This window comes from Melitaea cinxia, chromosome 27, assembly GCF_905220565.1.
Source record: "Melitaea cinxia chromosome 27, ilMelCinx1.1, whole genome shotgun sequence".
In the NCBI taxonomy this organism is placed as follows: domain Eukaryota; kingdom Metazoa; phylum Arthropoda; class Insecta; order Lepidoptera; family Nymphalidae; genus Melitaea; species Melitaea cinxia.
The window spans coordinates 10,955,190-10,969,001 of record NC_059420.1 but is presented as its reverse complement, the minus strand read 5'-3'; the positions used below and the strand labels follow the sequence as shown (position 1 = coordinate 10,969,001).

General features: G+C 35.7%; 1 protein-coding gene across 1 annotated transcript; it reads left to right on the top strand.

Moving 5' to 3' along the window:
• Positions 1-1,300: 1,300 nt before the first annotated feature.
• Positions 1,301-13,614, top strand: LOC123666672 (complex I assembly factor ACAD9, mitochondrial). Its single transcript, XM_045600740.1, has 9 exons — positions 1,301-2,126; positions 3,186-3,347; positions 4,521-4,664; positions 5,276-5,426; positions 8,645-8,796; positions 10,094-10,209; positions 11,549-11,706; positions 12,634-12,705; positions 13,381-13,614. The coding sequence occupies exons 1-9, from the start codon at positions 1,466-1,468 to the stop codon at positions 13,592-13,594; spliced, it is 1,830 nt and encodes a 609-aa protein (XP_045456696.1). The 5' UTR covers positions 1,301-1,465; the 3' UTR covers positions 13,595-13,614.
• Positions 13,615-13,812: the final 198 nt, after the last annotated feature.

Genomic DNA, 13,812 nt, shown 5'->3' with positions numbered 1-13,812 from the left:
TCTAATAACATTTTAAAAACTGTTCAGTCATATAGGACATCACTATTGCGCTCGATGCTGCCATGTCATAAAATTTATTTTCGATTTAAATATTAGTAAAATACTCATACATTATAATAGTTTAATACGGTATGTCTGATATGATGTCGGTCTGATATGATATATTATTATTTCTAATAAATGGACCTATTGATCGAAAATAAATTAGCTTGTACTTTTGTTGTTTTATTCATTTTAAGCAAAAATTGGGGTGTTCCTACCCTAAGTTTTATGGGATTTTATAAAACGTGTTTCAATTTAAACTTTTCTTAGTGTTTCCATTAATTGTTTAGAGATTTGAAAAAATGTTCATTAACTTGAAAAATGTATAAGTAATTTCAAACTAACTTAATGTACTTATTATTTTATTGTGCTCTTTAATTAAGTAGTAAATTTTGTGATTATACTTGTGAACAAACTTATTACCTAATATTGTCTTGACATTACTGACAGTAATTTTAAACAACTTCCTACATAGAGATAAGGCCCAGACCCATCTATAGTTATAAGCTAAGTCCATATATAATACGCATTATATATATTATACGCATCTAGCTCAAATCTAAATGGAACCGCGTGTCAAGTAGGTACTAACTTTCAATAACAAAAAGAACCATCAAATTTGGTCCACCCGGTACAAAGCTATGAGATAATAAAAAATGGAATTGAGAACTTCCTCTTTTTTAGAAGTCGGTTAAAAACTATATTACATTACCTTCTTTTGGATTTATGGTTATCAATGGGGTTAAAAAGGCATAGATGATTTTACCAAAAATTACGTATAATGAAATAAAGCACATTGTGGCAATAACTATTTTCAAATGATAATATAGATACGTTCCATTCTTCATCACAATCACGCTCACGACCGCTGTTTTTCCCGCTCCACTTGCTTGTGCTCGTTATAATCATAACGAACCGAACCCGAGTGGAACTATGGAGCGTTTTAGCCGTTTATGTTATGTATGTTAAACACTCGAAATGGTGAGCTTCAAAATAAATCAGAAACGCCAGACACTTAAACAGGTTATGATTTAATTTGTTAGCCTTATAATAAACTTTAATAATTATTAATCAGATTTATTTATATTAAAAAGAATATGTGTATAGTGTTAGCAAAAATAATGACGTCATTGAAAGCGGCTGAAGGATTATTTTTGAGGATTTTTCTACGTGACATTGGCGAAATCACCTGTGCTCATTTGGCACTATTGAAAGCCATTTTAACCTGAAGAAGAAGAAGTACTATTTTGATCATTGTGATTGTCAAGTGGAACGCAGCCTTAGGTATAATGTCATTTAAATATGTCAAAATAACCTTCAATTTTCTAAATAAACTTATGTAAAAGAATAATGTTTTAAATGCTATAATTATTAATGTGTTACAAAATATTTCATAATCCAATTCTAAAGTAGTTCATTAAATATGAATATCGCTCGAAAATTATCGTCAGTAATACCCTACCAAAATGCCCGGAAGATGTTGTATAGGAAATTTCGGTTTTCCGCTGCAAATTTCGATACATCAGCTAAAACACAGCCACAAGTTCAAGAAGAAAAGTTCGATTTCGAAGATTTAAAAGTTCTAGAACGCGTTGAACGAAGAAAAGCAAAGATATCGCCTTTTATGAAAGACGTTTTCATGTCTATATTCAATCGAGAATTACTCGCGTATCCTGAAATAATAAATAAAGAAGAAGCGGCGGCTTTAGAGAACAGAGTTGCTGCGTTGGAAAAAGTGTTTTTTGACAGCAATAAAACGCAAAATGATCGTAGAAATATTTTGCGACAAACTGGAATGTACGGAGCTCCAACTAGTCTTACAGAAGGTGGGCTAGCGATGAATTACACAGAGAGCTTAAGGTATCTAGACGTGATATCGACAGATCTAGAACTAGCCCAAGAAATAAGTGACCATTGGGTCTCTTTAAATGTGCTAAAGTTGGGTTTAAATGCAGATATTTACCAGAAGCTAATAAATGATTTAGCGTCTGGTGAAGAGAGTATAAAGATATGTGTGCGAGAGAAGATTCCAGAGAGATTACTGCAAGCTGATTTTAGAACAACCGCTGAAATGGATGGAAAAGGTTTTATTTTTATTTTATTTTTTTTTCCATTAAATGTATAAAATAGATAAATCACAAATGAAACATTTAATTTATATGAATGTTTTAATATTAGAACTTGATAATATATAATCATAATCACTTCAGCCTCCACTGCTCCACTGCTGGCCTCCACAAGCTCGCACCAAAAATGGCGCAAACTCATGTGTTTTGCCCATAGTCACTACGCTGGGCAGACGGGTTGGTGACCGCAAGTCTGGCTTTGTCGCACCGAAGACGCTGCTGCCCGTCATTCGGCCTGTATATTTCAAAGCCAGTAGTTGGAAGGTTATCTTGCCATCGGTCGGCTTTTTAAGTTCCAGGGTGGTAATGGAACTGTGTTATCCCTTATTTGCCTCTTACGACACCCACGGGAAGAGAGGGGGTGGCTATATTCTTTACTGCCATAGCCACACAGTAGACTTTATTTTACTAAGCATCAATATATTATGTATCATTGGTGAGCAACATACTACTTAGAACCACATCTATAATATAAAAATGAGTCGCTGAATGTGTTGCTAAGCGCAAAACTCGAGAACAGTTGGACCGATTTTGCTAATTCTTTTTTTAAAATATTCCTTGAAGTACGAGGATGGTTCTTACGGAGAGAAATATTCAAAAAAAAAAATTTAAAATTTCCTGAAAAAGTCTAAAAACAACATTTTTCTATACTCCCATACAAAAGATTTGTGATAATACTTAAAAGTCAATTTGTACTTTAATGCCATACGATAAAGTTTGTGCTAGGCGATACGAAGTTCGCCTGGTCAGCTAGTAGGACATAAATATATACACAAGTACTATAAAGCCTCCAGCATTTTCTCTTGGCTCCAGGATTTTCTTCTGTATCAAGGATCCCAAACTTACATTGTGTATTACATAAGTGCAAATGCTCAGACCACGACAAATGATCGTCATGATCAAGACCCCAAGCGCTTACAGCCAGTGCTGTGCCAATGTGTTGTCAGTAGAACCTTTTTGTGTTAAAATGTTTCAACAAAAAAATGTGCTATTCATGTTTTCAATTTTTTCTTGCAGGTGTTTGGCATATAAATGGTGAAAAAATGTGTATAAATGCAAATGGTTACTTGCTCGTCCTGTGTCTGGTCGAAGAAACACGGTTCAAAGCACTCCTTGTACATCCTGGAGCTCCAGGAGTAAACAGTGAAAAGAATTTTGTGAGCTTCCGAAATACTCCTGGTATGTATACTATCTTTCTCCCAAGGGTGTAGCCACGGTGGGGTAAAGTGAAGCACTTGCACCACCCTGACTTGAAGCCAATAATTGTAATTTTAGATTTTCATAAGGAAATTTTTGGCAAATCTAGCCAAAACATCCGCAAGTTATTATTATAGAAGTGTAGATAATTAAAGTATTACATTAGATACAGTCTAAGTAGCTACGGACGGACTTATAAAACATACACTGAAAGAATCTTGAAACTTCAAATAAAAATAATTAAAGCTATTTTAAATTTTAAGGATAGACATAAACACTGTGATGATGACCTAAATTTTTTTAAACATTGTAATATCTTACCAGTTAATATTCAATTTAAGTATATAATGTTAAAGGAAAATTATTCAAATCAAAAATTCTGGCAACATATTAAACACCCTACTTACACCCGTGCTATCGCAAAAAACCGACTATGGACTACTAGGCGCATACACAACACATATGGTGAGCGAACTACCGCTTATTTAGTGCCTAGACTAATAAATGACTTACCATCAAAATTGATTGAAAGTATTACACCAATTAACTTAAAAAATAAACTTAAAAATTACTTTCTTGATACTATTGTGACTTGACATATTTAGTGGTGTGCATCTTTTTATTTGAGTTTGCCAGCTTGCTTCTAATAGGAGGGTGGATAATTATGTAATTATTTTATATATATATTTAGTTCATTGGTTACTAAATAGCATTGTCATAAACCTGCGTGGTTTTTAATGCTATTTATATTAAATATGTACAATATTTGTTTATTTGATAAATAAATTAAAAAAAAAAAAAAAATTTAAATGACAATTTGCAGTAAATAAATAAAAAATTCTACAACTTTTCGAGATTTACATTTATTTTTCGGCTTCTCCTATCCTCCTATGCTCTCCTGATATGTATATGTATGGTATGCATACACATTGCTACTACTAATTAAGGTTAAACTACAAAGTAATCAAAACTTGTTCAGGACAAATCTTTTTTTTTTGGAAAACAAAAATAGTAAGAATTTGTAAACAAATTATTTTATTTCAAACCCCACCAGGTTTTTTTTTTGTAAAAAAAATTTGAAATCGTACCATATTGTATTTTACTTCTTGTATCAGAATTTCGATCACTTAACAACTTTATTTCTCATGTTCCCAGCGACCCCATTAGATGAGATGACAGAAGGTATGCTCGCACAAGCCCTTTCAGTGACAAGACTATATACAGCTAACTTGTGCAGGAACAGTCTCAAGAATTCCATGCAGGCTTGTATAGAGTACATCAAGCCGAGGTTCTTTTCAGGTAAAGATTTATACTGTACTAGCTGTACCCTGCGGGCTTTTCTACGTTTTTTTTGGTCGTACCAACTCAGAAACCTTTGTGGTCTCATGCACAACACTGCTCATAATCATGACATGATCAAATGCGTAGTTTACGATTCTATAAAGGACATACAGACAAACATTCATTTATATATATATATATATATATAGATATCTTTTTTGATACTTTGTTAAGTTGATTAAGCGTAAGTATTGTTACATGATTAAGTTGCTACTGTAACTAAAATATTTTAATACAGATTAGGGTACAGTACCCGACCATAAATAACGCAGAGACAATCGGCTAATTTCGACTTCGTAGTGTGTTTTGTCTCTGACGCACAGTACCAATGTGACGTATCAGACTCAGTAGTTCATATGACAGATCTAATAATCGTAAAATGGTTTAATTTTTGATAGAATAAAAAAAAAGTATTTCATATATCTATAACATTCACGAACGTCGTCTGTTTCTGCAATACTTATATATGAATTAATACATAGTCATCACATCACATCATCACAAGTCCCGGAGCAGAAAAGCCACTGCAAACTGCGTCAATGGGCTGGTCAATGTATATAATGTTTCAGGCCGACCCCTTAGAGAAATTTCAACAATAAGAGCTAACATAGGAGACACAGTCGTCAACATATATGCGAGTGAAAGCGCTGAATATTTCACCGCTGGCCTCCTCGATGGTTACTTGGAACCAGATGCAGAACTAGAGGTTGCAATGTGCAGGTAAGTTAATAGGAATAGACAAAGTCAAAATCAAACTTGTAGCGACATCTATCTCGCAACATACGAACTAAGAACTGACGTATCCTACATCGCGATATTAAAGTTATCCGAGCGATTTAAGACCCGACAACAACCGTCGAGGGGCAGTAGCCCACCTGACACAACACCCGTCTGGTCGGAAGATCCTCCCTTTGCGATGGCGGACGGGGAACTTCACATCCTGTCCCCCCCCCCCCCCGCAACTTTTCATCATGAAAATAATTTTATTTTAAAAATACTTATTCCAATAGGCTTCAAAAGAACTTTTGAAACGCCACTTTATAAATTTAAATTATACTAGCGACCTCACAGTCTACAGTAATCACCAACATATATACTAAATAAAACCTCCAAAACACGCTGCAGCTTATGGTATACCTAAGTATTATTCCGATCGTTTCAATAGTTTTCGCAGTATAACCGAACAAAAAAATAGTTCCTTATTTGTTAGTATAGATTTGACTTAAATAATTGATTACCACCGATTCGGAATGTAGTAGATTATTTAGAGAAAAATAGGTAAGAAATTCCGAAGTTACAAGTAATTTAAAGAGGTTCCAAAAAAACTTTCAAAGATTATATCTGGCGCAAACGGGTTTGATTGTCCATTCATTCATATTTCATATATGAAATTACTAAATTTCGTCTACACACAATATAAGACTGTATAGTCTATTTCACGTAGGATGGGTACGGTGACACATGTCAAATTAACTCTATAGTGAGGTGACCATGCATAATTAATTGATGTAATTCGATTATCGATTACAAATGCGGTTAACCTTTAATCGATTATATAAAAAAAATTTTTAACTGCTTATTAAAAATTAATCATCGCTACAGTGAATAAATAATATTTTAAGGGTGGTGTTAAACACGAGAAATGAGTTATCGACAAACCCATTAACACAGCTCACGTGGCAAATTATTAGTCGTTCACCTTTACCCTCCGGTACTTTAGTCGAAGAATGAGCAGTGTCGTCTGTCCATACTTTGCCAATAGTATGATTGGCGTTCAACCATGTCTAGTCAAGGAATACTACGTTGTTCCAATCCCTAATGGCTTTCGCCTTTTCTAAGAATGTCACAAAGTTTTCACGCACTTTTCCGTTTGTTAACTTTTTTTATTTTATGGAAATCCAATTTTATTTAAAAGTCGCCATAACGATGTCACACTTCCATTAAATAATTTAGCACCTTTCAAAGACATTAATTATTGTAAAACTGTGGGCAACTCATTTCTCCGCTAATAATCATATTCAACCTCAACGACCAAACATTTATTTCCTTTGCCTCTTTTTGGAAGTCGATAACTTATTATCTTCCATATTGGTGTCACCATACTTTTCTTTACTTATTTTCGACACTAAGCTGTGTGGCTACGGCAATAAAGAATATAGCCACCAGCGTCCCTTCCCGTGGGTGTCGTAGGAGGCGACTAAGGGATAACACAGTTCCACTACCACCTTGAAACTTATAAAGCCGACCGATAGCGGGATAACCATTCAACTGGTGGCTTTGAAATACACAAGCCGAAGACGGGCAGCAGCGTCTTCAGTGCGACAAAGTCGGCCCTGCGGTCACTAACCCGCCGAGCGTGGTGACTATAGGCAACACACATGAGTTCACGCCATTTTTTGGCACGAGCTTGTGGAGGCCTATGTCCAACAGTGGACTGCGATAGGCTGAAGTAATTTTTGACACTGTATTACGCCTAATTTCAAGTGCCTGTGCAACTCGATCCACTATGTGGTTGACAGACAATAATGGACCGCTATTTTCTCACTCCCGTTCAAAGTATTCCCGAAAGCGGACAACCAATTGACTGTTTGAAACGGTCTTCTTTTGTTCTTTTCGGCATTTTACAGAACAGAACACACACACAAAATGAATAACTAAAAAAAATAATAACAGAACTTAACAACAATAAAACAACAACAAATACAACTATAGCAACTGGCAAAACCAAAACACGGGAAGCATACAAGAGACAGAAAGTACTGATTGAGATATCTCGAGTCAGTGAGATAACGCGATTCACAAGATGGCCGTTACGATTATTTATTTTAGCCGATTACTACGTGTCAATCCCTATCATTAAACGTTTCGTTTCATGCCTGTAATTTTAAGTTATCATTTTTTCTGTACCTTTTTTATTTTGTTTAAAATGTAAAAACGCATATATAAATACAATTTCAATCTAATCAAGCATTATTATTTGCTTTGGAAACTAATTGGTGATTTTTAAAAATTTATATTTATCAGATTTGTTGAAAATAGTGAGCGTGTATTGAAACATATCAAATGTCACCGTACCCATCCTATGTGAAATAGATTATAGTTGGTATGTTATCGATTCTTGTATTGTAATTTGGTAATATATTTTTTTTATATTTCACTATTTTTTTTAATTGAGTTAAATGAGAAAAAGAACGAAAACACACAGAAAATATAGAGCATAATGAATAATTGTAAACTTATTTTTTGAGACATTTCAAAAATTCTTTCTTTTTTACTATACAAATCAAATGAGGTTTTATGCTAAGACCGTAAAAAGTTTATTAAAAAATAACGAGTGTGCTTTAGACCACACGACTGAAGTAAAACTTACTACGACTTACTTACGAAACTCTCTCTACCTAACTTATATCTCCCTCTCAACTACCGTTCGCCTCGCCTGATCACACTTTTCGTAACACTCTCGTCACGCATTCACCAGCTTACTGCCCAAGTCAAGCGTGCGTAAAGAAGTTTTACTTCAATAAAAAAAGAAAAGGAAAGAAATACAAATGTCCATCCCGAGCGGGAATCGAACTCGTAATCCACCGGTGTTTAGGTGCGTACACGGCGCACGCACCGCTACAGAACAGTTGTAAATAGTAAATAAATAAATCAAATTATAACATTACATTCTCCATAACAAAAATTTACTTTTTTTCCGGTCTTTATATTAATTCTTTTATTTACATGATTAAATAAGAAACATTTTTAAATGTTTGTCTATCTATCTACATATCTATCTCAAGAACGAGTAAAATAAGCTAAAAGCGGTCTCTTAGCAACATATACTTTTTATCCCATAATTCCCACGGGGTCAGGATCACGCCGTTAAAAAAATAAATATCCGTTACAGCTTAGTGATTAGATAAATATTAAAGAAAAAAAATAATTCTTTGTAGAAATTTCATTGCGAACCACGCACAAGAGCAGTTATTGAAGCTTCTAGCGATACCAGGAGTGGAAATGCAGGGAAAGTGTCTCCAACTGTTGGAGGAGATGAGGCTTCTTACTCTACGGGGAGAAAATTTGGACAACGTCAATATGTTTATAGGTAAGTGATACACAGACATAATGTTTTTCTTAAACATACTCTAATATTCAAATTGTATCTCTTCGCGCTTAAGCCTGTAATATCCCACTGCTGGACATAGGTCTTTTTCCCCACGTAGGAGAAGGATCAGAGCTTAATCCATCACGCTGCTGCAATGCGGGTTGGCGGATATGTTCCCTGATATTCGCTATCAGGTGAACATGATAACAACCGGGACCGACTGCTTAACGTGCTCTCCGAGGCACGGTGTGGAGACCAACGAGGACTGCACAAACACCCAGACCACGGCAAATATCTGTATGGCCAATGCAAATGTTTGTCATGTGCGGGAATTGGCGTCGTCTATTTGTATCATTTAGAAAAAGTCAATCTGAAAATCATGTATTATGTGTTAATACAAATGAAAATTATGTTATGTGTGTAATAGATGACAATGGATTAGTCTATTTTATAATATTCTTGAATTTAGTTGAGATAGGGCACAGCAGGAACTGTCTTGTCCGAAATTTGAAGCAATTTGACTGGAGAAGTACATTAATCTTACAGATCACACCTAAATAATACCGCTCACAAGTAATGTTTGTGTATGTATTGCGGTGAGTAAGGTGCTCTGAGCTTCATAAGATAATCAAATGAAATTAAATTAAAACATTTATTGCGCCATTAGGTGATACACACACTTGAGGGAAGTCAAAATTATTGAGATTTTTATAGGCGTCGTTATCAAGAATTATTGACACTGAGCTATGAAATAAGAACACGTTCACTGCGTATCTTTTATTATATTATAAACTTAGTTAATTAAGAAATATTATACGTTCACTTTATTACAGTCGTGTCACAGAGAGGGAAGACGGAAGAGTACTATCATAGATAATAAATAGCACAGATCATAGTATATATTATGGGGCATACACACAATCTAACAAAAATAATATCATTTACAAAAAAAAAAAAAAAAAAAAAAAACGGACAGTAATAAAAGAAAGTTAAGTTAACAAAAATATCAAACAATAAAATAAAAATGTACATACATCTTAACATTGGGTACATTACAATCTTAGGTAATGAACCGAACCCAGTGCTATAACACTGCAACCTTAACTTAGTAAAAATATTTAGTTGCTCATAATTTCTAATGTCTCTGTAAACAATGAGAATACACTATCAACAGCAAGGGTGGGATCCTCTTGTTACAGTCGTCCACACAGTACGCTACCATCAGGTGGACTGTACGCTTCTTAGCCACTAGCGGTATACAAAAACATGAAAGTATATAATTATAAATCTTTTACAGCTCTAAATGGCATACACCACGCCGGCAAGACGATGGCGACCGAAATAAAACAAATTCGCAACCCACTGTTTCATCCTTCGTTTATTTTCAAGAAGATGATTACGGACAGACATCAAGTACGTATTTATTCAAGTAACTATAATGTAATCTCTATTTCGCTTAGGGTTTTTTAATATTGAAAGAGAGAGTACTATTCCTAATCAAAGTCAATTTTTCACCTAATCCTTTCCCCTTCCTTGTAAGACAAAATAAGGGTGTTTAAAAAAATGGTTTCAATTACATTGACAAATAATACAACGTAGATAGACGAAAAAAATAGCATTAATAATTAATAATAATATGAATATTATTGAATATATATAATTGAAAGAAGAATATATAATTGAATATTATATATTACGCCGACGCCGCGTTGGCGCAACGTTCACAGCCATGGATTGTACCTGTTGTGCTGGCGGTTGCGGGTTCGATCCCTGCACATGACAAACATTTGTATTGGCCATACAGGTATTTGCCGTGGTCTGGGTGTTTGTGCAGTCCTTGTGGGTCCCCACCATGCCTCGGAGAGCACATTAAGCGGTCGGTCCCGGTTGTTATCATGTACACCTGATAGCGATCGTTACTCGTAGTAGGGAATATATCCGCCAACCCGCATTGGAGCAGCGTGGTGGATTAAGCTCTGATCCTTCTCCTACACGGGGAAAGAGGCCTATGCCCAGTAGTAGGATATTACAGGCTGAAGTGATGAATATAATAATAATAATAACAGTCACGCTTTATTAGAGATTACTCAAAAATTAGCCGTCGGATCTCAATCAAATTTAATGGGAATCACATGACAAACGAGGTAGAAGTTTTAACTGAGGTAGGGCACAGCAGGTAATTTCCTGCTCAAAATATGGAGCAGCCCGACTGGGGTAGTAAGTACCTCGACCTTACACAAGATCACAGCTAAATAATATTGTTTTCAAGCAATATTGTGTTCCTGTTGGTGAGTAAGGTGACCAGAGTTCCTGGGGGGGATTGGGGATTGGGTCGGCAATGCGCTTGCGATGCTTCTGGTGTTGCAGGCGTCTATAAGCTACGGTAATCACTTACCATCAAGTAAGCCGTACGCTCGTTTACCGACCGAGTTATATATATATTGATTATTGTTTTGATTTAAAAAATGGTATCAAAATCGGTCCATCCATTGATAAGTTAATACACAGTTGTAATTTAGCATATTCTCTGATATACTACTGATTAGGTAAAAGATAGTAAGTTGACGCCATTACTTTACATTTGATACCTTGATGATTAAAACTATAAAATATATCCTTAAACCTATTTTATTCCACCTACGGTATCATGATACTAATATCATGACACCGGGTGCCCGCATCCGTTAAATTTTCTTTTATTGCGTTATACCTAAGCACGGCAGTGTAGATACAGAGGCTTATCTTTACACAGGAGAAGGACGCGCCCAAGCTTACGCTGTACCTGTCTGAGCACCTGCACCCCTCCCTGAAGAAGCCGGCCGAGCAGCTGGAGTACTGCGTGCTGCGCATGCGCTACATCTGCGAGACGCTCATGAGCCGGCACGGGCAGGACGTCGCCACCGCCTTCACGTGAGTGTGCAGTGTGGATGGCGGGGGGTATCCGTGGAGTAGTGCTGGGGTATCCATGATAGTCCTGTATTACGCTTAGTAGTTATGGAGCGTCCATTTAGTAGCTGTGAAGTGTCCATATTAGTCTTGGAGTAGTCATGAAATACACACACACACACACATAAGCCTATCGCAGTCCACTGCTAGACATAGGCCTCCACAAGGTCTCGCCGAAAATGGCGTGAATTCATGTGTTTTTCCCATAGTCACCACGCCGGGCAGGTGGGTTGGTGACCGCAGGGCAGTCATGAAATTGTCTTGGAGTATCCTGTTCAGGAGTCGTGGAATACGTATCCGTTTAGTAGACTTTACTTGTTTTCTCGTTATTGTTTCAAACGGTTTCACGCACTATATTTTTTGGAACTTTGCTCCATAAGAATCGATTTTCATATAAGACCCCCGGTATGAAAAAATACGAGTAGTAAAATCTACTGAATGAATAACCTCTTTACGTTTCTCGTGACGCCATCTATCGGAAATATAAGTTACTAAGAAAATGTCGTCGTCTATTGGAACCCTATGTATTCCGACGACGTTTTCTAATAAGGCGTTATTCGATCGATCGATAGTTGGCGTTATTTGATTCGTTTATTTACCATTTGATACGGTATTAATCTTTTTCTTAGACTAGTCAGCCCTTTTGTGCCTATTTAGACAGTCGATCTAAAGGTGTAAACTCCAGTCGTGCGTCGGAGCTGACACACACACTTTTTTTTCATACCTTGTGTCTTACATTGTTTTTTAATTAGTAAAATTCAATAATAATTGTAGATTATAAAGCCATGACATAATTATAAAGGAAAACTATAATTCTGAAATAATCCTGGTTTAATAGTCGCCTCGCCGGCACTAAACCTGTATTAAATCTATCAAAAAAAATTTTTTCAGGGAATTGACGAGATTCGCCGAAGCCGCAACGGAAATTTTAGCTATGACAGCTGTATTGGCTAGAGCGTCCAGGTAAATAAAGAATAATTTGTAATTTTCTGTATTTAAGTAAGCTTAAAGATTTTTTTAAGATAAAATATTTTAATTTGTGTAGGTATTTTTGTAGTTCTATTATTGCTATTTAAAAAAAATCTACAGGAGATTAGTAAGATTTCTCGGTTCTAATTACGGAATGTATAATAAAACAACGCTTGCTTTTCCAAATCATTAACGACTTACTTTTAATGTTGGTCAGTCAGAGATGCAGGTTCGATCCCGTTGGAACGGTCGATTTTTTGTATGATATTAAAAATGCTTAGAATTCCTTCATGCGTTACCCACACAAAAATAAATTAATACTCCCAAGTAGTATTGTGTTCCTGTGGTGAGCAAGGTGACCAGAGTAGTTACAGATAGGCTATGGCGTCCGCTTGCCACAGGGGGACTGTACGTTCGCTTACAAACCTAGTAAGATAAAAAATGTCAATTTTCTGTGAGGGTGTGAATTACGGTCCCAGTCTAATCAGCTATTATAGAATTCCAAGAACACTACTTTTAAACAGCTGTGTGTTTATTTTTTCTATCTTCGTTTTACCGAAAAAAAGTATTGAAATAATGTTCTGCAAGATAAATACCATGTCCACTACTATATGTACCTACAGTTTGATAAAATCCTCAATTAAAAGTACTTTTATGAAATATTTACAGATCATATTGCATCGGTCTACGCAACGGCGAACTAGAAATGAAACTGGCTGCTTGCTTCGTAGAGAAGTCGAAGGGAAGAGTCCAGAAGCTTCTGCTAGAAGTGAGCGACGGGGAATATTTAAATCTAGACCACTTCAGGATCCAATTCGGGAAGAAAGTTCTAGATTCTAGTAGTGAACTTGTTGAAAAACCAACCGAGAGGGTGTTCTGGTGAAATAAATGTTAAGTTTTAAATTTTGTTTTATTTGAAACGACAGCTAGGTTTAAATAAACAATATCCATAAGTATGTTCCCGCTTTCCTGCTGTTTATTTGTTTATATATATCTATATGTTTTTAATGTTATTACTGTCCGTGCTGCACCACTTGTTGTTATATACACGGTGCTCACTGAAAATCAGTGTTGTGGCAACGATGTCTCAATGATACTGAG